Source organism: Pecten maximus, chromosome 9 (assembly GCF_902652985.1).
Source record: "Pecten maximus chromosome 9, xPecMax1.1, whole genome shotgun sequence".
In the NCBI taxonomy this organism is placed as follows: Eukaryota; Metazoa; Mollusca; class Bivalvia; order Pectinida; family Pectinidae; genus Pecten; species Pecten maximus.
In genome coordinates this window covers 33991957-34018637 of record NC_047023.1, presented here as the reverse complement: position 1 = coordinate 34018637, position 26681 = coordinate 33991957, and the positions used below count along the sequence as shown (strand labels likewise).

General features: G+C 37.5%; 1 protein-coding gene across 3 annotated transcripts in view; it reads left to right on the top strand.

The window, feature by feature from the left end:
* The window catches only part of LOC117334227 (zinc finger protein basonuclin-2-like), an 88522-nt gene that overhangs the window by 49879 nt on the left and 11962 nt on the right, over positions 1-26681 (top strand). For 2 of the 3 annotated variants that reach the window (XM_033893720.1, XM_033893721.1), the window contains exon 4: positions 17515-17753. In XM_033893720.1, coding sequence (XP_033749611.1) covers positions 17515-17753 — 239 coding nt within the window. Of the gene's footprint in view, positions 1-4655; positions 4857-17514; positions 17754-26681 lie in introns of those variants that run through there. The other variant, XM_033893722.1, reaches the window with a different exon arrangement.

Genomic DNA, 26681 nt, shown 5'->3' with positions numbered 1-26681 from the left:
TTGTCTTCAATGAAATCTGTCCGTAAGTTTGTTATATCAAGCTTGTTTACACTGCAGTAAATAGAGGACAAGTATTCCATGGACATGGAGTATGCTGCAGTGGTAAAACTGGTTTTAGTTTCAAACTACTTCAGGAAACGTCACATTTTCTTCTTAAGCCAGTTTCATACAAGGTTTAAACTTAAACCAGTCTTTTTACTTCTTGCTGGTAAACTAAAATCTCATGGTGTGGATGGTTTCATTCCAAGAAGAAGATATAAGAAACACAGAAATGTGCAGCCTTGGTTTTAATAACTAAAGAAGTTGATTGGTGATCTGTAGTCCTTGTTTAAAGTCCTGTTAGTAAAAGAGAAATGTGCAGTTAATAAATTAATTAGTAGACTGGTGGTCTTGGGTTTGAGTCCTATAAGGTACACAGAAAAGTGCCGCCTCAGTTACTGACAAACATAAAAGCTGTTTCCTGACTATTTATACTGTCTAGTTGATCAGTATCTTTCGGTCGGATGTTGCCTTCGCAGATGTTTGATGTCCTATTAGTCTGTACATGTCTTTTTGGTAAAAAAAATACTTGACATGGGGTTTATCTGGACAGTCACAAATCATAACACTTTTGTCTGACACAGGCATTACATCCAGAACATTAGTAAAAATATGAGTTACTGCATTAGCAATTTTTTATTTTAATTAATGGTGTGAGAGAATGTTGGGGCGGCCATGTTTCTTACATAGATGTCTTGTTGTTTGGCTGGGGCGAACCATGTGACATTTCCCAGCCCAGCCTCGTGCACTAGCAAGATAAGCAGAGATAGGCAGGAAGCACGGATCAGTGCAGTGTCATCTTTATCATAGGAGCATGTCCGCATCAATGCCGTGTCTGTTGTCTGTCGAACTGCGGCCCCTTCCTCCCATTGTAATCCTTGCACAATGTCGACCAGCTCCAAAGGTCAAAGTTACAGCAAGGGTTATCTTCTCCTGAATGAGTTCCATTCATGGCTGGAGATGTCGGCAAAAAAAACTTTTTTAAGTCACAAAGAATCATTAATGTGTTACAGTGGTAGCTTTATCTAAATCTGTCAAGAGCGCCACTGACACAGAACGGTGTGCCTTGCCGGGATTACAGGGCCTGTGCTTGATTTGGGAGGCTGTCACAAGGTTCAGCTTCTGTATCGTAAGTTGTTAGAGTTAATACTGCCACCACACCACTGGTAGAAAATGATTTGATTTGAAAGTCGTCTTCCATTATTTGGGGCTGAATGGTGTTATTGAGTTAAGTAATCACAGACTAGACAGAACCAAGTGTACAGAACAAGCGATCATCGCGCATGCCGTTATTTTCGTTGACCCGTTAATAGGTGCAGGGCAGGTACTCAATAACGGATCATTGTCCCTAGCTATGTACAGACAGGGCTGTGATTAATACTATGTACCACCATCATACGACAAACGTAAAAGCATGTAAACGGATACATCGCTTGTGTTAAGTGATTTCTTGCTGAAACAGACAAATAAATTGTATTTACTTACAAGCTGTTTCAGAGATAATAAAAATGTCATGACCCAGTACATTTAATGCTCATTTTAGCCTTTTTGTCGTTAGGTGTAATTTGAAGAAAAAAAGTTATAAAAAAAACGTAAGGAGAAAGATTTTCTTTATCATCTAGTAAAAACACAAATGTGAAGAAAAAAACATTTTTGTTTATCATTCACACAGTAAAAAATGTAAAGAACAGGAATCAGCTATGTTCTGACAGCCTAGAGTTGTCAGAGATGTTTTACTACGTAACCGTACAAATACCCCAGTTACTATATTATCTTTATAGATTCAATTATTCAAAGTTTCAAGCTTCTTTATTGTTAAAGGAGTTCAGATTTAATTTAATTTCAACTTACATGACATTTGTGGCTCGTTTTAAAGCTCAGTCACAAATACATTTTGTTGCAAGTTTCAGTGAATTTTCGCTGATTAATTTTTGTTTTGGCAGTGATAAGGCTGTGAGATAGTGACTCTGGGAGCTGAGGGCATTTCATTCATGCCGACCCACATGGAAGGGTAGTACTTGTATATTCATGTATGTTGATGCATTCATGCACCAATCGCACACACGATCATACACACACACACACACACACACACACAGGACGCTGGACAAAAACATGCCCCCTCCCCAGACTTCAACCTTCCTCAAAGTCAAGGATTTTGATCACAATAGCCCTATACATCACAGGATGAAATGCCATGTCAGAGTCAAAGATTTGTGGCTAACTAGGAAGTTTATGGCAATTAGAAATGTTTTCTTGAAGGTCTTTTGCTAGGAGGACCCGAGCTGACATGCATTGGCGCATGAAGATAAAAACAGCATCTCTACCCAAGGAAGGGGCCATCTTCCTATCTATGCATGAGACTTGCGGGTCAGGTTTCACCAGGCAGGGGTATCAACTGGCAGGCTGTTTGATCTTTCGTCTCCCCCCCCTACCATTGACTTTTGTCGTGCTGGGGGAGGTCATTAGACCTGCAAATGGGTTTACCAGATTTCAAAAGTCTATAAATAAATCTTCTGAACACTTCCTGTCACAAGGCAGCTTACAAACACTCCACACATATTTTACATCAAACCATATTGCTTCTGAAACTTTTTTTTACCATTTTCATCCATGCATTGCCAAGTTCAGTGTAAAATTCCAAAGTTTAAAAGGGATTCTTTTTGACAATAAATAAGTATTACAAACACATTCTTCATCAGAAAACCTGAACATTTTTTTGAAGTATCACTTATGGCATATTCATTTTCCATTTTTAAACGACAAGCATTTTTAAAAGCTGTTGCATTCTGTGTAAAGATTGACCCCTACCCATAGATGATCAGACAGAGTCAGCAGTTATAAACAGATATTGGCCATCTGACACTGTTTAGTAACAAATCAAATTGGACTTCATTAGAGGCACACAGAGACTAGAACAATATTGTAATTGACAAATGTTGGCCAGATGGAATAAAGTTTGACCAGATTAGAGGTAGAGTCAGTGAGATTAGACCAATCGTGTAATATATTATCTTAAATTGGTTTGACCAAAATGTGAATGAGAGGGTGTTGGTGATTGGTGAGTGTCTGTGAGAGATGACCTTTGATTGGCTGGGTCCTGTGAAGGATGCCAGTGATTTGGAGGGTGTACAGTGAGGGGTGACGGTGATTAGAGTAAGGGTGATTGTGTTTGGTCCATGGGTCCTTGTAGGGCACCATCACCACTTGATTGTGTTAGAGCACATCTGGATTTGGTCACCCTGTCTGTCTTGTTACAGCCAACACATGTGTCTTCTATAATGAGCTTGCCACACAAAATACACATCATATGGAGGAAGTGAAAATGAGTGGAGCGTGCCATATGGACATGTGTGTCCGATGCAGGGACCTTGTGCTTAGTACAGGATGGTGTGGAGGAGAGGGTGTCCTGATCTTTGGTCTTAACACTGGTGCTCTGTTGGGGTGTCCTGTTTAGTAGAGGGAGAGAAACATCATTAGAAAGTCTGTTTTTAGTTTAAAGAAGGCTGCCCCCTATTTTGAGAATATCAAAATTACAAATTAAAATGAGACTTAGACAATTTTGACCTCTTAGAAGATCTATTTAACTAATCCAGGCAATTCTTAACAAAATCTTAGTGGCTGGTAGCCAGTCTTGAAGCAAAAGAAGTACCAGAGTAGAAAGTACCTAAATGATTCACACGTACAAAGAAAAAGAGTGTATTCTCAAATTTTCAGTTTTAATACAGGTACCTTAGTCCGGAAAGTGTCTGATACAAATAGATATAGGGTGTCTTAAAAGTTTCCGTTACAAAAAACACAGGTAGTCCATAAAGTTTCCGGTACAATAAAACACAGGTAGTCCAAAAGTTTCCAGTACAATAAAATACAGGTAGTCCAAAAAGTTTCCAGTACAATAAAATACAGGTAGTCCAAAAAGTTTCCAGTACAATAAAACACAGGTAGTCCTAATAGTTTCCAGTACAATAAAATACAGGTAGTCCTGATAGTTTCTGCTACAAACAAATTAAAAAGTATCCTGAAATATACCATTCTGGTACTCCAAAACAAGGTCCTATGCCATTAATGTACCTGTGTTTTGTATTAACACCACAGTGGGGGTCAAGAAGAAGAGAATCCTTTTTACCTCGAGGGGTCAAGTTGTGCTGACATATACCACTAATGTATTTTTGACCCTGTCCATCTGTAACTGTTTATCCTCTGGACTTTTAACTCTAAACGACTGACCGACTGACTGACCAACCAAAGTCCAACCAGTAACTACTAAATCAAATGGGTATATTTGCTGTGTGATATCTGTTTTAATTGCAAAAGAAAAGTTTTAAAGGAAAACAATGGTTTTGTTTTGATTTTATGGAGACATTTTAGTAAATATGCATACGAAATTCTCAAAGTATACATAAGTAACGCTCAAAAGTTTTTATCTTTATTTGAGGAGAAATAATAATCAAGATGCCATTAGTTGACCATCCCACAGCTGGAAATGTTGACCTATAGTCAAATCTGTCTGTATCATTCCCCCTTGGTGGTCAGTCTCCCTTGACCACACTGACCCCTACTGGTCAGAAAATTTCCCTAACACCCTTCAGTCCTGATGGACACTCAGTCATCTTCATGGGTCATCAGTAATTTATGGCATTCATTAGTCATTGATGAAGATATCTAAGTGAGTGGACAGTCCAAGTGGTCAGTTCAAACTTGACCTTGGATGTAAAATGACTCAAGGATGTAAGTGTTTCCAGTGACATATATCTTTTAAGGGAATTTCACAGTGAGAAAGAACAGCTGATATTTACTTGACCTTTCACTTTCTCAAGGTCAGTATCTTTGATATCCTCTGTCTTACTAAAACTTATCTAATTGACATTGATTTGTAAAATATTTCCTTTTGATGTTGCTATAACAGGGAACAATTTCATACTTTAAATTGATAAAATAATATTGTTTGTGAAATATGAAGAATTATGTAAATTAGACCCATCATTATAATTCATCTTAAAGGAATTTAATTGGATAAAAATGTAACAAATATGTTCTGTTTATGACCTTGATCTTAAGTTCGTGACCTTGCTCTTATATAGGGACCTCAACATATTTAATATCTTCAGTGAAAAATGAAAATCAGTATTCATCATATTTGCTGAGAAAATTAATTGAAGTTACTCGCCTTTTAATAACATTTAGATTTGTTTGGTGAATGGATCATTGAGTTTAGTGGAGGTTGAAGCAGAGGGAGCTGTTCCCAGCCTCCATTGTGTTTGAGTAAATAATGGCTTGTGTCGAGTGTTGATGCATGTAAAAGGCATTAGGCTGTAACATTGTGCCAGTGTGGTTCCGGATCATTAGTCCAGTAAAGGAAAGATCAGGAAATTAGGGCTGCTTATTAACCGACCCAACTAGCCATTACAACACCTTCTATCACCTGGACATTCAGACCTGTGTTTCCAAGGAAACCTAGACAGGAAGACAGAAAGGGGGTTCTTGATTATCTGTTTATATTATGTTCTTGTATTAATTTACATCTTACTATACCTAAATCTGTCCATGAAGTATCAAACAAAAAGTCGAAAATATGTCCTTATGACAGAAAATATTCAGAGGAAAATTGATAGTACCTAATTATAAGAAATCAGCATCAAGTTGGTTCTAAATCATATTATAGATTAATAGAAATTTTAACCAGCTTTTTCTTTTTCATCTGGTAGTAGAGTGTTCCTTTTTGAATGATTCTTTAATTTTTTTCTAATTTTTTCCCCCCTCTGTAATGATGAGATTTCAAATGTTGATCGTTTCGCTTAAAAGCAAAGTTTGTTTAAGAAATTTGTGTGCCAACATTTGGCAGTAAGAACTAGGAACCACTTGTGAAGAAGGTTAACATAACAGTAGTTTGGTGCTTAGTCAAATTTCCCTGGCCACATTGTCAATGTAAGTGTAAACATTTGTCTTCAAACACTTTGGAGGAAGTTGGAACTTTAAAAAAAAATTACAAAAAATCGTAACTACAGAAAAACAGATGCAGCCAGTGCAGATGTCGAGGAAGTTTCACATAGACAGCAGGTATGCTGTGTGATAGCTTGATGCTCCTTTACTTGAAGTTTTGTGAACTTTTAGTGCTTAGAAAAGATTTGACAGAAGTCTGTAATGTACTGTGAAGAAGCGTACCAGCTAATATGGCCAAGAAAGATAAAAAAAAAGTTAACATTTTTGTCTTTTGACACTGTGGGAAAATTAGGCGTAAGCTTGTCCAGTGTGTTACACCGGAAAGAATCTAAGATACGCTACAAGACTTTTTCTTTCTTTTTTCATTTACTGAGAATGTTCGTATGTACAATGTATATCAGAATAGCCATTGTCATATAAATAGGATCTGTGTCATACAGACTCTTTTTGGTTTCTATTATATACTAAACCTTTCTACATGTATTCTTAGGCATTTTTTCATTCTCTCTATCTCACCAGATCCATTTTCTTCTTTGATTGTTTTTTTGTGTAGAAAACTGTATGTAGTAGCATGTAGAGTTGACAGATTTCTCCAAAACAAATATTATTGTAATACCTAAGTATAGTCTATCTTCAAAACTATTGTTACCTCTCGATGCACACACAAAATCAAACTTTTATTGTCTTTTTTTCGAATGGAAATACTTTTGTGACATTTTTAGTTTGATATGATTTATTATGAGTTGATATTTGCATCCTCGATTCTTTCTCCTTTTTAAGTATTTTTTTGACTGAAAGGTACTTTTTTTTACAGTAAAGTTGTAATGAGTTTTTATTGGTCTATAGGGGGTTGTTCCTTGGTCTGCTAGTCTGGGCGATTGACGGCTGCTGTCCATAGGCAGGATGTTGTGGGCCTGTCAGGGCATACCAGCACACACACACAAGACCCCTCCTCAGTGAGGGAGTCGCCTGCCCCAAAGATCCTCTGACTTGTGTATGTGAACTGTAATTATGGGCTTGGCACACGACCAAGTGTCTACAGGAAGCTCCCAGCACACATAGAGATAGATAACTGTTTATATGGCTTCTCCATCTTTGTCACGGTGACTGGGGAAGCGGCAGAAATCTACACTCCCCAGTACCATGGCTGCCCCATCAAGCAAAGAGCTGTAAATATTAGTGTAGAACTCGCTGTTTGTACAGTGAAGATATAATTATTATGCTGGAATGACATATCATAGGGTCTTAATCAATATTTGTCATTGGTCTAATGTCACAAAATAACATGTTGTAACACTTTATCCTTGCTGTGTCCTCCGTCTCTCGGCAGTCTCCCGGCCCCTAGTCTATAATTGAGTGTGTATAGGGTTCCCTAAATAGTCGCGCTCTGTCAAAGTCCATTCCCTCTAGAATCTTACATTGATTTGTCCGCATCGATTTCAATAGGCGCGTTCGTCCTACCCAATCCATGGGACGACGACACCAGCCTGGGATTGTATCCTCTCACATTGTCCTCCGCACCGCCAGGACAAACATTGATAACTCTTATTGAACATGTTAAGACATAGAATCAACAGAGTTACCAGGTCATCAACGACCAATTGTCATGTTCCAGACATGATTAAGCGATCACTTGCTTTCCGGATTGACTCTTTATTAATGGTTTGTAAATTATAAAAGCTCTGTGACATTTAAGAATGGATAGCACTTTCAATTTTCTCTGACAAGCAAATAAACAATGGTAATACCAATTGTTGTAATATTAAAAGGTTGATGACAGTTTTACCCAATGTATGAAGGAAGTCTTGTGATCGGAAAGGGAAAGTGGAGGAAAAAAGGGATTTGTTTGATACTTGATGGGAGGGAAGGATCATTGCATTCATCAGTGGATAGGGAGCAATCATTGTATCCATCACGTCCCCATAAAGTTTTATCAGAGACTGTTAAGTGTGTAATTACTTGGAAAGAAGATAGGCAGATTGGCAGTTAATGAGAGAATGATAGATGGCTAAGTTCCTGTAGCTTGTCAGGGCTACCTAAGACAATCCCAACAGGTGTACCTGCTCTAGTATTGTGACAGCATGTCCCCCCCTCCTCCTCCCCCTCTACTGCAGCTATCTACTCACCGCTTCAGCTGAGAGAATTGAAAAGTCATAAAACGGAACAAGCCATGTACTCACATCCTACACTCACTGCTGTAACAGCACAGTCGATAAGCTTATAATGGGGTAATTGAGTTTGAAGGAGCTATTCCGTTTGATTAACTTCATTTTTTGAAATTCATCAAATTAAAAAGCTATAAAATGCAAACTATTTGGAGAAGAGAACATATTTCTAAATGTGTATCTCGAGTGTCGCTGCTGACTTGTCCTTTCTGTTTTCATTTACTGTTGATTGTGTGTAAAAGATTTTAATGGCAATATACTGAATACATATCTCATTCTAACGGTCATTTTGGTTGTGAAGATTTCATGAGTTACATTTTAATGGAGACAAAAACTTGTTTATCATGTCTAATCATCCAAAATATTTGTATTTCGTCTCCAAAATTAACACTGGCTATTTCTGACCTTTACCAAAAATTTGTGACCCCTAGTATGACTATTTTCCCTTTTGATATCCCAAAGGGTGATTGGAAATGGTGTTATTATTAGGTAGATATTTTATATGGAGGTGTGAACTGCTGACCAATAAGTATGTTCCACTGACCATCAATACTTAGTATTGGTACAGGATGGGATGTTGTGTGTTAGGTTCACTGTTTGACATGTGGGATGTGATTGTTGACATTGGGGTGATGGACTGGAACCCTGGGGCGACATCTGTTGTAATGCCAAGACAAAGAAAGGGGAGGGTCCATCTTGGTCAGAGACCCCTCACAAAAATATTTATGTGTCATTGAAGACTGGTAGATCAGTGGGGGAAGAGACAGGGTAAATACTGTGTAGGGATAATCAGATAAGTAGGGAATGCCTAGATAATCTATCTGTTCCCCTAGTGCATCACCATCTATTCACAGCAGGCTTGTCCTTCTCATGTAACTCCTGACTGTCTTGTGATCCCCCAGATTCCAGGCACCCTAGCTACAGGCTACATCCCCTACTTCATCCCACTCTCGCCTTTGACAGCAGCTGAAACAGGATGTCAGTAGTCCTGGTACAGCTGGCTATCTGTACATCAGGAGGTTCAGGTGGGGGGACCTGCTAGTGGCACCTAAGTCTGTAGTTGTCGGGGACCTTATGTTTAATCTAGGTTGGATCATAATTTATCAAAGTAGGGGAGATGTCTTGATTCTACTTGTTCACCTCCTCCATATCAAAGAAAATTAGAATCTCCTATACTCCCCCACCTATTTTTGACTACAGGGCTGTTATTCCTTGGCAAGACATTCAAATTGAAGCCAAGTTTTAACTATTATTGTCACTTTATAGGTTGGATATCAAATTCGAACCTCAGTTTTGACTATTACTTGACTGGATTATTCCAGGATATCATTAAGTTGGGCATCCCTGGAAGACAGTTGAATGCAAACAAAAAAAAATCATAAAAAAAAAGATATTTGGCTTTATTATTATGTAATAGAATATAAGTGTAAAAGTCTTATAAGTGACAGTTATAATTCTGAAATAAAAAAATATCTATGAGGAACTTTCACAAACTCAACAAAAAGTGTATGTGGGAAACAGGCCTGTCTTAATCTCTGTGATGTGACTGACCCTTATATATATCAACCTTTCCAGACCTCTGATCTCACTGGACATGGAAAACTGTTAATGTTTAGTTTGTAGATCTGTGATGTGAGAGGGAAGGTAAATAATGCCATTAGTCTCAACAGGGATAGTATCACACAGATCAACTGAAGGGGTTACAATCAGTTATCTCCCATTAAGTCCTCTAAAACCAGCCTTTGACTGGGGAGGTTTGGAGACAAGATGGGACAGCTGGGAGCTGTTATAGGCATTATCTGGCTTATCACAATTCCCACAGCTGGTCTGGGGATCTCACTACCAGCATGGGCACTGTCATGGCAACAAGGTCCACTACCCATGGCCTGTCAGAGTGACCATATATGGTCATGCAGGTGCCCCCTCTCCCCCTGGAATTCCCTGCCACTGGTCTGTCATCAAGTGATGTGTGTGATTGTGAGTGCTTTCCCCATGTGTATGTATATAGGGGATTATAGTTTTCTTATCTGGGTGAATGCTACCACCTTCTGGGACACCCCACACCCAGAGGGTGTTCAGATACTCCAGGGGATCACCATAAGCCCACTACCCCCTCCTTGGTACTCAAAGGACTTGAGATGATGTACTGAAGATCAGATAATTAGATATTGTGACTCCAGCCAGAAGTGGGTTCTGTAAATGTCACTGGCCAAATGCCGGAGTATCATTAAGATACAGACTTTTCATCCTAACAAGCTCCTATCATAAAGACATTTTTTTAAAGGTCTAGAATTCATCTATTTCATCTGATTATGTCAAAGTCTTTACTTGGATACAGACATTTTTGAGGGTCCACAAATCATGTAATTACACCTCTTTTTCTGACTGCTTTGCCATTTCCTCCTGGCAACCACCACAGTGAGAACAGGACTTTTCTCACAGGAGATGCTGGTCTTGTGTGCCTTAGAACATGCAATGCCCAATTCTAATGCACTGCTGGTAAATTAGACGCAATCAGATGACAAGCAATTAGTATTGGGGATAAATTCATTCATAAACGTTTTCTAACAGCCGTACAAGATTCTCACACTTTTCATTCACCGATTCTGTCCTTTATTTCCCAGTATTCCTTAATGGCAACAGGAAACACAATTTACCATCATAAGTGCCTCACACGACAAACATCCTTGCAGACAGACACGAGGGACGGAAACAAACTTGTCATTTGTTATGTATTTAACCATCAAAGCAAGCTCCCTGTCTCATCATCACCGCCAAATTTGTAACAGGCTTGTCTTAGAGAATTTTTTATTTTACGATTCCTAACCAGTGTTCATCCAACATCTGAGTTAAATTTCAGGAACTCGCAGTGTCGCCACTATCATCTTATCAAATCAAATTGATGTTTTTCATCACTTTAGAATCAGATATAATTTATACTGAACTCTTTATATCCTCCAGCTTATTGTCTTATTAGGTCCTATTTGTACCATTTTGTGTCGTCCTAATTTCTGGCAGCTGTTAATTATGAAACAATCTATACCATATGTCTCTCAGTATACATGTAAACATACCATAACATTTTCAAAAGCTACATTATTTTGCCGTCAATTTTAAGTTGAAAAGATTTTGTAAGGTTTATGAAATCAAGAATAAAAAATTGAGTACATATTTATAAATGTCAGATAAGTTTAAGCTTTGACAAAAGATTGAACAGTTAGATTTTTAGAATGTTTTAACTAATAACTTTCGATAAGGAAAGAAATCTTTCATTGATTATTGTGAGATTATTTTTTCACTTTTTGAAAAACAACCAAAAAAATAACATTTTTTACTGAAATGAAATCCCAGGTGTCAATTTTTTAGGGTTCACATTCGTACATTTCATTTCTTTTAATGCTAAAATACAAGTGTTTTTTTCTCCCTGTCTACGACATATAGAGAGAATGGATAGGTAGAAATATATACAGCTTTGATGGATTGAGTGTGTTCTATTCACTTTATTTCACCTCGTTCATGGTACAGAGGTGGCACAATTCTCACAAGAGCAATTTGGAAATTTGTCTCGTACAACAAGTGTAGGAGACAGTGATGATGAAAGCTTCCCTGTAAATCGGGACCATTTTACTCAGCAATCAACAGTAAAGCGCCACAGTGCCATCGCAGTTTGGTGCCAAATACTATTTCTTACTTGTCAGGCTGAAAACGTTGATGGTATATGTTTTGTATACGTGGAGTCTCGGGAGTCTGTCTTTAGATTCTAACGTCAGAGATAACAGCCGATACCCTTCCACGACTGATGGGTAGGAAAGACATCTCTCCTACCCTTAGGACAGTCTTGGGGCCTTGGCAACTTTTCCTGCACTTTTTCCTCCTATTTCAAAGATTATGTGTCTCCAAGATGGAGATAAAGGATTTTTAGGTTTGACAAAGAGCTTGTGTCAGGGGAGACCATTGACCGTGGTGGTTGTGGTAGAGATGATGCGTCTTTGCAATACGATAAGACTCTGATGGAATACACATCTGTTACGTGTTATTGTCATGCAAGCCCATCACAGGAGAGAGCCAATCCAATAGAAGAATATTGATGACAATCTGGGGGACACGGTAACAGAATAACCACATAAGACACAAATAAGTCTTCATCGTCGTGGTGACACATTTGTGTCCTATCACGCAGCACGCGGCGCTGGTCACAGGAGATGAGAGCGCGTCTCTGCCATGAAACACATCACCAAATTACCAACCAATAGCTTGGACGCACAAGAACACATCACCAAATTATCGTTGACAACCATCACCTCACGTGTAGTACACTCTACACACCTCTAATGACGTTCACCAGGGCTTTCTTTTTAATTTGTACAGCTGCTAATAAATGGTAGGATGTCCTACAGAATTCTCATCAACTTTGGCGACACGCTATCTGATAAAGTAGACTGTCCACTTTAGAATGTCTCTCAAACAGCCTTTGTGCCAGAGACTGTACTGCCTTTGTGTTCAAGACTATACTGCTTTTTTTTCGAGGCTATGTTTTGTCACCATGTGTTTATCCCACACAAGTATACAACTGATTTATTTATGCTGTACACAACAACACTGACAACTTGAAGCATGGGGAAACCTTGCATTTTTCTTCAATGTACTCTATGGCCTTTCCATGTGCTACAGAGAGTGTCATGAAATATTTTGTCGTTTGTATTAAACATAAATTAATTACACCACCAAAGTCTGTGGTCTCTTCTTTATTGCTCCAGGTCTCCTAATGTATGGCATTGAGTCCTAGAGTATGGATTAGGAATAATAAAGGTTCTTAATGCTCAGGTGCCCCCCTGGGTCTCAATAAAGTCGAGTTATGGATCAGCATCTTAATAAGGGTTCTCAATGTATGGATCAGATTTTAATGAAGTGGCTCAATTTATGTATGACTCAGGATCACTCTCAATAAAGCGGCTCAATGTATGGCTCAGTCTCAATAAAGTGGCTTGATGTATGGCTTGAGATCTTAATAAAGTGGCTTGATGTATGGCTCGAGATCTTAATAAAGTGGCTCAATGTTTGGTAAAGGGTTTTAAAAATCTTGGTTAATATATTGCTCAGGGGTCTCAATAAAATGGTTCAATTATGGCTCAGGGTCTCAATGAAATGATACAATGTATGACTGTAGGTCTTGATAAAGTAGCTCAATGCTCAGGATCTCAGTTAAGTGGCTCAATAATTTTTACTGTGTATTTTGTATATGACATTGGTAGGTGGGATCACTTGTTGTTTGTCAGTCAACTGGAGAGTCTGATCCAGCATGTGATGAGCTGTCCCAAACTCTTAGTGGGATTGCTTTGTTTGTACAAGATGGTGGGACTGATGTGTCACCATGGCGACTGGAGTCTGGCAAACATCAAAATGACAGCCATCCTCATCCCAGGTCACATGATATACCTACTGTGGTATCCCATGTCTATTGCTATGACTGTCACAGCCAAAATAATACTCCTGAACATGTATCAGGGTTGGAAGGCAGTGAGCAACTGTCACAGAGAAAATGATGATTCTTACAAATAGTCCCACACCCCCAGAAAATAAGATTCTGTCTATTAGAACAGGCTTCTCCAGGACAGTCTCCAAGTCAACAATATACGTATGTGTGTACCTAATATTAGATCAAGGGATTCAATATAAGAAAATTATATACTGACAAGAACATATGTATCAAATTTAAGGCTACAGAGAAAACATCACCCTGCCTGAGATTAGGAGAAAAAGCTACCAAGACTGTCTCCCAAAAAGTGATTGATGAAAAATGTAGTTGTGAAGAAAACAGGTCTGATGTGGAGTAAATGATACAGAGGTTACAGACAGAGACACATGACCACAACACATTAAGGCCGACGTGGCCATTAGGACCATCAGGGTGGTTGTGGTAACATGGGTATCAAATGTCTTATTACTGAGTATATATCTCTAGGAAACATGGTCCCAAGTGTCCTTTTACTTTGGTCCCTATCTTTTTTTACCTCAAATACACTCTGTCCTTGAGGTGTCCCTTCAATATGTCCCATTATAATCCTCTACCCCATTTCCCTGCTAACTCTCACTGTGTTAAACTCAGTAATTTCTTTGGCTGATCAGTCTTATTAACCCCATAAATGTCCTCTATGTTTGTCTCTTTATACTATTACCTGAGTGATTTACGTTAGATTTCTTAATTAAATTGACTATATAGTTTATAAATTTGTGCTGGAATGATTTTGTATAAGTTGATATTGAATATTAATTCTGTGCATAGTGATTCATATATTTAACATAAATAGGAAATAAAAGCTTTTAATTTGATTTTACAGAAATTATTATCATTTATACCATGCACATATTCAGTACTGACACTTTCTTGTCAATATGAAACTTTTTGCGTGATGTTATTTTTTGTATTCAGTGATTTAAAAAAAAAATCTTTAACAGCTATTACTAGGGAGTTGAAGCCGTTGCTATAGCTACTCAGAAAACCACGGTGACAATGTCTCTGATTGAATTTTGTTTGTGAAGGCAATTTGATATTTGATCAAGGTCGTTTGAGAGCTTACTTTTTTCTGTGTGAAGTTCTTAAAGTGCATGAGAAGGTGGAAAAATCAATTTTTGTTATGAAACTCTGAAAACAAACTCCTGCATTATGAAATATTTGAAAGTCTACAGATCTCCATATTTTTGCACATTTTTTTCCAATTGAATGTTTTTGGTGTCATTCATGAATGAAATTGAAGCGATACCAGTACAACAGATACTAGAGCTCTAGTAGTGGTACCATTTCAGGTTTCCAATCGATATAGTTACAATTCCATCAGGATTCCGACTTCTTTTTTTTTTGTTGCCCTCTGTGTATGTGACAGTATTCCTTGTAACTGGCATGCATGGGGTGAAATAAGAATCGTCATGTGATACATTCATCATAGAGATATTGATTGTGTACTCGACCCTTCTCATCAATATATCATTGCAGGGCTTGCACGTACCGATGTCACACTTCCACAAAGTTTGGCAGGCAAACAAACTATTGATCCTTACTCAACCAGTTTGATTTTCAATTGAAATTATCTGGGTTTGATGCGACAACAAAAACCTGTGTTTCCTTGTCGTTGCTTGGGAACACTTTCATACAAGATCTTGTGTTGGTACCATTGATACCTCTGTTGAAGCAACCTGGGAAATTGTTTAATTTCTTGATTTGTTGTCGTCCTTGATATAATTACATCAGAATCATCTACCATATTTATCCTCAAATAAGCCCTTCCCTTAGTGGAAAATTTTAGTACTATATTTAGCCTCAGATAAGCCCCCTCCCATGGTGTAAAAATTTAGTACCATATTTAGCCCCAAATAAGCTCCTTCCCATAGTGTAAAAATTTAGTACTGTATTTAACCTCAAATAAGCCCCCTCCCATAGTGTAAAAGTTTAGTACTGTATTTAGCTTAAAATAAGCCCCCTCCCATAGTGTAAAAGTTTAGTACTGTAATTATCCTCAAATAAGCCCCCTCCCATAGTGTACAGTATTAAAGTTTGGGTAGGACTTATTTGTGGGCAGGGGTTTCATTATTTGTGGTTACTTGCCTATTTGTTGGCAGGATTTGTTGGTGGGCAGGGACTTATTTGTGAGGCAGTTCTTTTTTGCGGATAATACTATATTTTCTGTGGAAATGGTTTTTTTCAAAGGCCAGAGAAAAAAGATTGTCCAAACTTATAATATTCTAGTAGTACATAAAGAAAAAGCTTTATGGTTCACATTCACAAAAGTTTGACTGTATACACTTCCAGAAAGGAAAGACAGCTTTAATAATACATAGACATCTTGTATAATTACCTTTGAATTCCAATTTCACAGGAAACAATATGAAGCTTTCATGATAATCAAAAGTATGTCATTGATTTTACCGAAATTCTCGGCTACAATAAAAGTTTTTTCTGACAGAAACAGAGAGGTGTTAGGGTTATCTGTCTCCACGGTAACCTGGGAGCAGGGAAAGTTCCTGGGGTCAGTGTGTGTTTGTGTATCTGTGGGTGATGAGGTAGTTCCCATCCTCACTTACTTACTTGACCAGAAGTCAAACACAGGCTACCAGCACAGTGCTTATACCCTTGTGGTCCACAATGTCAGTATTTCTTACAACTCAATTTTCATAATATATATTAATATCTATTCTTTAACTAGAACTACACATATAATACAAGTAAATTTTAGACTAGGTGTGGCACTCTTTAACCTTTGTCGTGACACCATGGGTAGAAAAATTGTGTCTGAATCTATATAATTTTCTTAGATGAAGTTATTGGGTGAAAAGCTAACAAGTCTTTTTGAAGTTTGGAGATTTGAATCCTAGCCAGTGATAGACCCCCTCCCCAAGCTCTGCTGCTCAAACCTCCTGTCAAGTATATATAAATCACACATCTACTGATGTTTGAGCCACTTGGTAAAGTGACACTGGGACATGCACTGACACTATAGGACTGGGTAAGTGTGGGAGGCTGAGACAAAATGATAACTTGTAGAAACGTAAAACCTTTGGTATATACAGTATATCTTTATCTACATTACGGTTTAAACTGCACTAAAAGGGTAGGGTGATTTAAATATTTTTTGACAAAAACACATTTTTCTAATGACATTGTATTGTACATTGGGAAATCTGAGACGTCAACTACAAAGTGTTGTGTACAGGACCTAGCTAACATGTAAGTGTTGATAAGGAAGTCATAATTTTCAAATCTTCATAAAATTAGCTATTCTGTTTATATATATCACTGACATGTCCAGCCTTGGAGAATTCTATATCAGAAACAAAAGAGGGTGCCTAATTGATGTCATTCATCAGACTAATAAAAAATAATTGATCAAGTAATGCAATATTCATAGGACACTGCCTCACCTAGGGTTGTCTTGTGCCTCAGTCTTATGTATGCCGTCATTTATTAGTAATGGTGAGTCCGATTTAAACTGCCTTCTGGCATGCTTGAGCGACAGTGACCAAGGCAAAGACTGGCAGTTGTCCCGCATCCATGTCTAAGGGTTGCATGATCTGACCTCATACAAAGATCAAATATAGACAGATATCATGACACCAAAAGACTTCTCGGTCCATTTTATCAACACACCTGTGTGTGTAGACCTTAATTGAAGAGATAAACCTAATTAATAATCACTCCCTAAGGACTTAACCTTGGATACATCTGTCTCTGTGACATCACAGGACAGTAACCTCTCAGAGTTACCTTTGTGTTATTTTCCAGGTAACAATCACATGAATGTAATATTTATTTTGTTGAGTTCATTTAAAATTGATTGTAGACCTGAATTAAATGTGTGATTTTCTTTATGTTTTTCAGCACTAGACAAGCTGGGTTACAGGCATATATTCAATCTCGGAATGCAGGTGGAAGTGGTCCAACCAAATATTGTCTTTGACATCGCCTCTCTGATGTTATATGGGGCCCAGGCAACACCCATACGCCTCAAGATCCTCCTTGATCGCCTCTTTAGTGTACTGCAACACGACGAGGTCTTGCAGGTCCTACAGGGCTTTGGTTGGAACTATGAGGACTATGCTCGGGGCTACATACTTCAGGTGGGTAGTGTTGTATACGACTTAGGGTGGGGCATTCGGAGGTATTTGACTGAGGGTGGAGGGGGGGGGGGGGGGGGGGGGGGCTGTCGTAGAGGGGAGATAGGTGGGGTGGGTAGTATTGTTATATAACTTGGGAGGAGCATGACTGTGGAAAATACTTGTGGGTAGAATATATACAGTGTTGTGTATCTTGGAGGAGGGAAATTTAAGACTAGGGAGGGGATCAATTATTAAGTACTAATTGAAGATGGATCAGGGAAAAGGTCATGGTTGAGCAACATAGGGTTGATTATAATGTGTAAATTGGTATTAATTTGTCAGAGGGGTAGTGACACAGGTGCATGGGTTGTATCATATCACTTCCTCATACACAATGATTTACTTATATATACCACACAACCAGGTGATTAGTCTTTACATTGTACTTATGGGACAGCATTGATTACTAGAGAAATTATACTGAATGTTAAATAAATCAAGGGAGATTACTCTGTAATACAGGTGCAATAAACATCCTCGATGTTGTTAGCTGTACGAGTTGGCAATATGGCTGTCCTACATTACAGCCGCTCCTATTGGCAACAGATTTCGTCTCATCACTCGCTTGTGTAACAAAACTATTTCTCTGACGTCATAATGATTTTCAAAATGGATAAAATGGAAACAAAGAACAGTCCTTACACTTTATATCAAAGAAATTTGGGCACGGAAACACATGGTTTGGAGATTTTGGTGCCCAAATGTCAGATTTACTGAAATAATGCTAAATATATGTTCACAGAATTGGAGTCATCAGATATTTGCAATAGATCAGGAATTTTTAACATGTACAAGACATTAACATGTACAAGACATTTATTTATGTTGTATCTGCCAGGTATTAAAAGTAATCCTCAGTTTTGAGATTGTAATAGAAGATTTTTCTTTTTTCACTTTTTGGACTTTACCAGTAATTATCAGTAATCAGGAATTTGTTTTATAGAATTGATCATTGGGTTTAGTCAAAGATTTTTTCATAATATGCATCCAAAAGATTTTAATTTCCACAAAGAAAAAACAAAATTTTAATAGATATTTTTACAAGATGATAATGTAGTGTTTTTAAAAATAACAAAATGTTAATGACTTTTCACCAATTTCACCTCCCTTTTAACTACCGACAAAGCGTTAAACATTTGGTGCAGCTAGGTATGGCAAGTATAGGCTGATGACAGATACTGGAACAACATGGCTGATTCATGTTGAGCTCACCGACTGTTTACCTGCAGGATAATCAAAACGATACCCCAGAAAACATTTGGCACACAAATCTTCCTGGTTCTCCTATCCTGCTGGGGTCCCCGCTGATGGGGAGTGACAAAACTAGTGGCTTTTAAAGTCCACACAACACACAGATGCCATCAGTTGAGGAGGGATGCATGTTTCTAGTGGATGTTGCTAATTTAAATAAATGGGGGATGTTTGGGGGGAGAGACAGGAATGCGAGGGTCAAGAAGGAGTTGAGGTTTTTCAATTTTTGGGAGTAATATTGTCATTTGCTGGCAATAGTTGAGTCGTAGGTCAGAATTTTGTACCTTTATTAATTTTTTTTGTTCAGTTATTTATTAGAAGCATTACAAGCCACAGACGTTATTTGTCAGGTACAAGTGGAGTGAACTGTTTATGGACAAAAAAATGCTGCAGTTTTACTTAGGTAATGACAGTTTTATTAAAAAGATTTGTGGTAGAAATACCTAGAAAAAATAGGTTAAAACAAATCTGCCAAGTGAATTTAAATGTATCATGAGATTATCTTTGAAATGAAATTGGGAATAATTCTGCCTCTGAACAAACTGTTACAATCTGAAAATGAGTGTCATTATACATTGTTTCCTAAGGGCTTGTATTAGTAAATTGTCTTATAATGAGTTTGAGTAGCTTAACACTATCAGGAATCGAAATCTTGTTCTAATTGTTTAGGTTGTTTTTGGGATTTTTTTTTTAGGTAAATATCAAACTCATAAAAACAAATAAGATATCTGATCTATTGGATGACAAGTTTTTGAGGGGGTACTCCCTTTAGCTACCTTGGAGATGAAACTTCTTGGCAGATAATCAAGGCTTTTTGGAAATGATAAAATGAAATGTGTTCGCCTGAAATTGTCAAATGTGTTTTTGCTTTCCACTTATCTGAGGGGAGGTTTGCGTTAGGGTTTAATGTCGTAACATGATTTTCACATTAAAATGAACGGTATTGGTAGATGAAAGTGCACATGCGTGGCACGTGGCACTGGCTCGTTGGAGCGACGTAGGTTATTTAATAGCGAGGTAGCTCCCTCCGCAATTATAACCATATGCAAATTGTAGGTAGAATCTGCAGAATTCTAAATTGTATAATTGGATAGGAAATAAATTGAAAATTTGGAACTGTAGTGTTAGTTAACTGTTTAGGGAAGACATTGTTTCACAGTGGGCAAGCCGTGTTGTAGACGCTTTCACAAGTCATTAAGATTATGGCACCAAAGGGGAATTGGTTTGAGGCCTAATTAAAGGGATTCACATTCGTAGCTCCCAAAAGTCCTTTTAATTATGCTCCTCTGCTTCTTCTAGCCATTGTTATGGAACCCATCCATGCCTTTCTCAGAGAAGAAAACCGGGGTGATCATTATGAAATGTAAAAATAATTCTTAACTGAGAGAATTTTAATTATAAATGTATATTTGAACTGTAAGAGGTTATTGAAGTAAACGAGAAAACTGTCTTAGTAAACTTGGTGGTGTTTACCTGGACACCTAGAATCATTAGAAGAATTCCACCTTTATAAGTTGACTGTGGCATCTGTTTCTGGATTTGAGGTCTGGGTGCGAATTCTCAGGATACCGCTTGATGGAGGTGTTGGAAGTCCTGTGGTGCATCTGTAATTATGGTCGTTTTTTATCAATATCCAAACGTTTTATCATTTAGGTTCCTTCAAGAGTCATCATTGCAAAGTTCTTTCTACTGGGGAGTAGATTTTTGGGGGATCTGATTATTCAAATGCTGTCCTCCACTTCTAGAATGTCAGAGAGACGGAGAGTTTGTCATTAAATACAGTTCTGATAAGTATGGTGTATATCACATCATCTTTAAAAAATCTTTTTAAACCTTTTTTTTTTTTTCACAAAATCATGTTTGCAGAAAATAGATAACCTCCTGAGATGTACAGGGTATATGTAATCGTGATGTCGGGGATAAAAGGAATTCTTTCTCTACAGAAGGGAATGCAATTTAGGAAATTTGTCATCCACCCTTTCCGCCCCCCTCCAACCTTCTGCCGTTCCCTAATCTGTTAATTTTATTGTCAAATATTTTGTCACAAATTTTTCCATATGGATACCATACTGGATGGGAATTTCGATTTGCTGTTGAGAAATTACATAAGTATTTGGAAACAGTTCTGGTTGATAAAGACTGGTAATCAGTGGAGTCCAATGGTGGTATCACACATTACATAATGTGTGTGTAGACACCATCTATTAGTAAAACAGGTGTAGGACATAACACTATAGCTTTGTAACCACGGTAATTATGTTGGATTGATGCAGTAACAGCATCTGACAGCTCCCTGAGGACTGGTCAGGGTCTTAGGGAAGCTTGTAGGGAACATGGACTCCCTTGGGAGCCATGCATCCTTGTTAGGAATATCTGCTTCAGTGTGAAGCTTGGCCTGTCCCCTGTCATGTTCCTTGGTCTAATTGTTTTACAAAGTCCAGAAAAGGAGCAACAATGACCGATATAGATAAATAGCTATAGCTATATCTCAGGACTGATGGGCCACTAGAGAATGGACTGTTGACCAGAGACTGACACAGCTGATAGGCTGCCAACTTTTACTCGTTGTTGGTCCTTGTCCAACTTCTGACACCTTGCCTTGTCTTTTGTTTGTGTTAGTTTGGTAGATAGATTTTATTTTCTATTCAGTTTTTTCCTGAAATAATATTTATTGTAGAATGTTTTGTAAAACGACAGCAGTTCAGTGGTTATAATTTTAACTTACTAATTTACATAACCTTTTTTTTGGGGGGGGGGGGGGGAGGGAGGCTCGTCTTATAAAAAATAAAGTAATATTACATCACTATATTGTGTCAAATAGAAAATAACCAGGTAAATATCAGATAAGTTTTGCAGAAGATATTCATTTTCACCACACATTTTCTCTCCTTACCCCATATGAAATGGAAAAAAGTGGCAGTTTTGATTTGAATGTAAAATAAAAATGAAATTACCGGTATGCAAAAATACATGTATTAACTTATAACACAGTTATTTGGAGTACTCTTACTCAACATGCAAAAAAGCAAAATAAGATTTGTACAAGTCCATACCAAATAATGTAATAATTCCAAAGAACATACAGGAACTAATAAGTTTGGTAGGTAAGGAGTTGTAATATCAGCCATACCATTGGGCAAAACTATCAGACCCTGCACCAGTTTACAGATGCTGTGTCCATTTTGCTGTTTCAAACATTACCTTTTTTCACCTTGACGAGAGGCAAATAGGCAGTAGGAATATTAACTTCCGTGTTCAAAACCTCAAACGTATTATTTCCTCACTGCAAAATAAATTCCAGATTCGGTACCATAGCCTGATTCTGTAATCTTCTGTTAGACTTCCGGGCTACAAAGATCTGCCTTTACTATACTTTTATCTTTCTTAATTCACAGCAAGACTTTCATATTTCTACAAACACAAACGAAGACATACCGTAATGGCCGTCGTCTCTGAAAACCTCACAGGGATGAGTTAACCCACCAATATTGAATGACGCTTTAAAAAAATATTTTCAATTATACACATTTGATATTATAGCATCATTAGGAAGATAATCAGCTGGAAAATTGTCAAAACTTTTGTTGTGGGATATATCTTATAATGGTTCCTTCAAAATCACAAGGAAGCTAGCGTCAGTAGGATCTCACGGAACCGTTTGTTGCAAGGTGAAGTAATTTTACGAAAGTAAACGTTGATTATTTAATGGCTTACAGACTGGATGACCCAGGTATGTCGACGAGGAAATGAAAGATAAAAGGGCTTATGGAGAATAGTGTCCATCTTTCATATCCTTTGTCTTGTATTGTGTGTGAAAATATTTCTTTAATTTGTTCAAGAAAACATGAGGATCAGATTTGATGATACTATTGTAGATGTTATATAGAAGTGTTTGCGAAGGTATCTATCGTTAGAGTAAATTTATATACCTGATACTGTTTACCAAGAATTTCGTCTTCTTTCTTTGTCAATGATTCAATGAAAGTTGCTTATTAGTTTGTTTGTGTGACTTGTATATTCAGAATTCAGGATGAAAGAAATTGTTTTATGGAAAAGAAAAAAAACGAGAAATTTTACCTACAAAGAGATCTAAAGTAAAATGCTAACCTTATTTATATATATTGTTTACTGTCTCTGTAGACAAACTTACATGTATATCAAACAAAGCCAGATCAGCTCAAGGGAGGCAACTGATGGTCTTATGTTGATAGAGATTTTCTTTGTCATCTCCAAAGTTCAGTGTAAAGAAATATGAGGATGACTTTAGGTATACATAGGTATACAAGAGTGTTTTGTATGGGAGTTGGGTGGGAGTCAAAGCAAGATTAGCCATATTAGGGATGGGAAAGTGATAGGTTGTGGGGGAGGGGGAGCTAGAAGGTCAGCCAAGTACATCAGTTAGATACTGACAGTAAACATATCAACAGAGTTTGTCAAGCTTACATCCTGTGTAGGCTGACAACCCAATATCTCACCGGAAACTGTTACCATGACATCTCTGCTTCTAATTAGCCAATCACAGTCAACCAACTTTACGTCGCTATCATTTTTTTAAATTTGAATAGTCTTTATTGTGTACAATGTAATTTTAGATATTTTCAATAATTTTGTGTTATATATGACAACACCATTAGTTGGTAATCCTCATGTAAGTCAACAGAAATATAACATAACCATCCAGCACAAATAGCAAATGGTTTTCTGATTATGTGTGTAGGGAATGCATACAAAACCATTCCTCTGCTCAGCTGGGCCGATATCAGATACTGGGGACACTACAGATTGGGAAACACTCGCTTTTATGCGTTTTTAATTTTCCGGTAGAAAATTTTCAAATGAATAAATATCATTCATGTCAATGATAATTTCATTTGTATCAATTTGGCAAGTTTTATGACAAATTTAACATGATTTCAAGATTCTATAAAGTTACTGATGGGGAAGAAGTTACAAATGACTTTGAGAGTACCGAATGACAGCGTGACATGCACAATAGCATGTACTGTTATGCATATATACACTCATTCAGGGATGGACATGCAGGCAGGATGTTTTGGCGTAGTAGCCTGTGATATAACTTTGCCGATAGCTGATTATTGCTTCGGTCCCTGGTGATGTGGTTTTATGGGACACTGTGTCCTATTGTTGATAAGCTCTCAGACTTGTAATCAATGAGCGTGGTGGAAGGTAAGGTTTGTAAGAGTTAGGGTGGGACTTCACCCCTCGGGAGCCATAAAGATAAACAGATCCTGGTGAAGGGATCAGAAGGGGTCCTTTTACTTTGTATTTTTAAAGGAGAAGTGAGTGGAAATATTTTACACCATACAGCTGATCCATTTCTAATCCTTAATACCACAGAGGTCCTTTTATACCAAAAAGGTCCTATTCTTATCCTTTTATACCATGGAGGTCTAATTCTTGTCCTTTTATACCATAGAGGTCCTTTTCTAGTCCTTTTATACCACAAGGGTCCTATTCTAGTCCTTTTATACCACAAGGGTCCTATTCTAGTCCTTTTATACCATAGAGGTCCTATTCTAGTCCTTTTATACCATAGAGGTCCTATTCTAGTCCTTTTATACCACAAGGGTCCTATTCTAGTCCTTTTATACCACAAGGGTCCTATTCTAGTCCTTTTATACCATAGAGGTCCTATTCTAGTCCTTTTATACCATAGAGGTCTTATTCTAGTCCTTTTATACTACAGAGGTCCTATTCTAGTCCTTTTATACCATAGAGGTCTTATTCTAGTCCTTTATACGATAGAGGTCCTATTCTAGTCCTTTTATACTACAGAGGTCCTATTCTAGTCCTTTTATACTACAGAGGTCCTATTCTAGTCCTTTTATACCATAGAGGTCCTATTCTAGTCCTTTATACCATAGAGGTCCTTTTCTAGTCCTTTTATACCATAGTGGTCCTATTCTAGTCCTTTTATACCGTAGAGGTCCAATTCTAATCCTTTAATACCACAGAGGTCCTTTTATACCAAAAAGGTCCTATTCTTGTCCTTTTATACCATAGAGGTCCTATTCTAGTCCTTTTATACCATAGTGGTCCTATTCTAGTCCTTTTATACCATAGAGGTCCTATTCTAGTCCTTTTATACCATAGAGGTCCAATTCTAATCCTTTTATACCATAGAGGTCCTATTCTAGTCCTTTTATACCACAAGGGTCCTATTCTAGTCCTTTTATACCATAGAGGTCCTATTCTAGTCCTTTTATACCACAAGGGTCCTATTCTAGTCCTTTTATACCATAGTGGTCCTATTCTAGTCCTTTTATACCGTAGAGGTCCAATTCTAATCCTTTAATACCACAGAGGTCCTTTTATACCAAAAAGGTCCTATTCTTGTCCTTTTATACCATAGAGGACCTATTCTAGTCCTTTTATACCATAGTGGTACTATTCTAGTCCTTTTATACCATAGTGGTCCTATTCTAGTCCTTTTATACTACAGAGGTCCTATTCTAGTCCTTTTATACCATAGAGGTCCTATTCTAGTCCTTTTATACCATAGAGGTCCTATTCTAGTCCTTTATACCATAGAGGTCCTATTCTAGTCCTTTATACCACAGAGGTCCTATTCTAGTCCTTTTATACCGTAGAGGTCCTATTCTAGTCCTTTTATACCACAAGGGTCCTTTTCTAGTCCTTTTATACCATAGAGGTCCTATTCTAGTCCTTTTATACCATAGAGGTCCTATTCTAGTCCTTTTATACCGTAGAGGTCCTTTTCTAGTCCTTTTATACCATAGTGGTCCTATTCTAGTCCTTTTATACCGTAGAGGTCCTATTCTAGTCCTTTTATACCATAGAGGACCTATTCTAGTCCTTTTATACCATAGAGGTCCTATTCTAGTCCTTTATACCATAGAGGTCCTATTCTAGTCCTTTTATACCATAGAGGTCCTATTTTAGTCCTTTTATACCATAGAGGTCCTATTCTAGTCCTTTTATACCATAGAGGTCCTATTCTAGTCCTTTTATACCATAGAGGTCCTATTCTAGTCCTTTTATACCATAGAGGTCCTATTCTAGTCCTTTTATACCATAGAGGTCCTATTTTAGTCCTTTTATACCATAGAGGTCCTATTCTAGTCCTTTTATACCGTAGAGGTCCTATTCTAGTCCTTTTATACCATAGAGGTCCTATTCTAGTCCTTTTATACCATAGAGGTCCTATTCTAGTCCTTTTATACCACAAGGGTCCTATTCTAGTCCTTTTATACCATAGAGGTCCTATTCTAGTCCTATTATACCATAGAGGTCCTATTCTAGTCCTTTATACCATAGAGGTCCTATTCTAGTCCTTTATACCATAGAGGTCCAATTCTAGTCCTTTTATACCATAGTGGTCCTATTCAAGTCCTTTTATACCTAAGAGGTCCTATTCTAGTCCTATTATGCCATAGTGGTCCTATTCTATCCTTTCCTAACTTTTTCATTAAGGAGAGTCTGGATTTTTTTCAGATATATCTGATTTCAAAAATTGTTCATTAATAGAATAACAATTGTTCATAACAATCAACCAGTAACTCCTTATAGACAGGTTTGGGTCATATATACATACAGCTACGGTACATAATTGTCAGCCTATAAAATTATTTAAGGTGTTCAAACAAGCATTTTCTT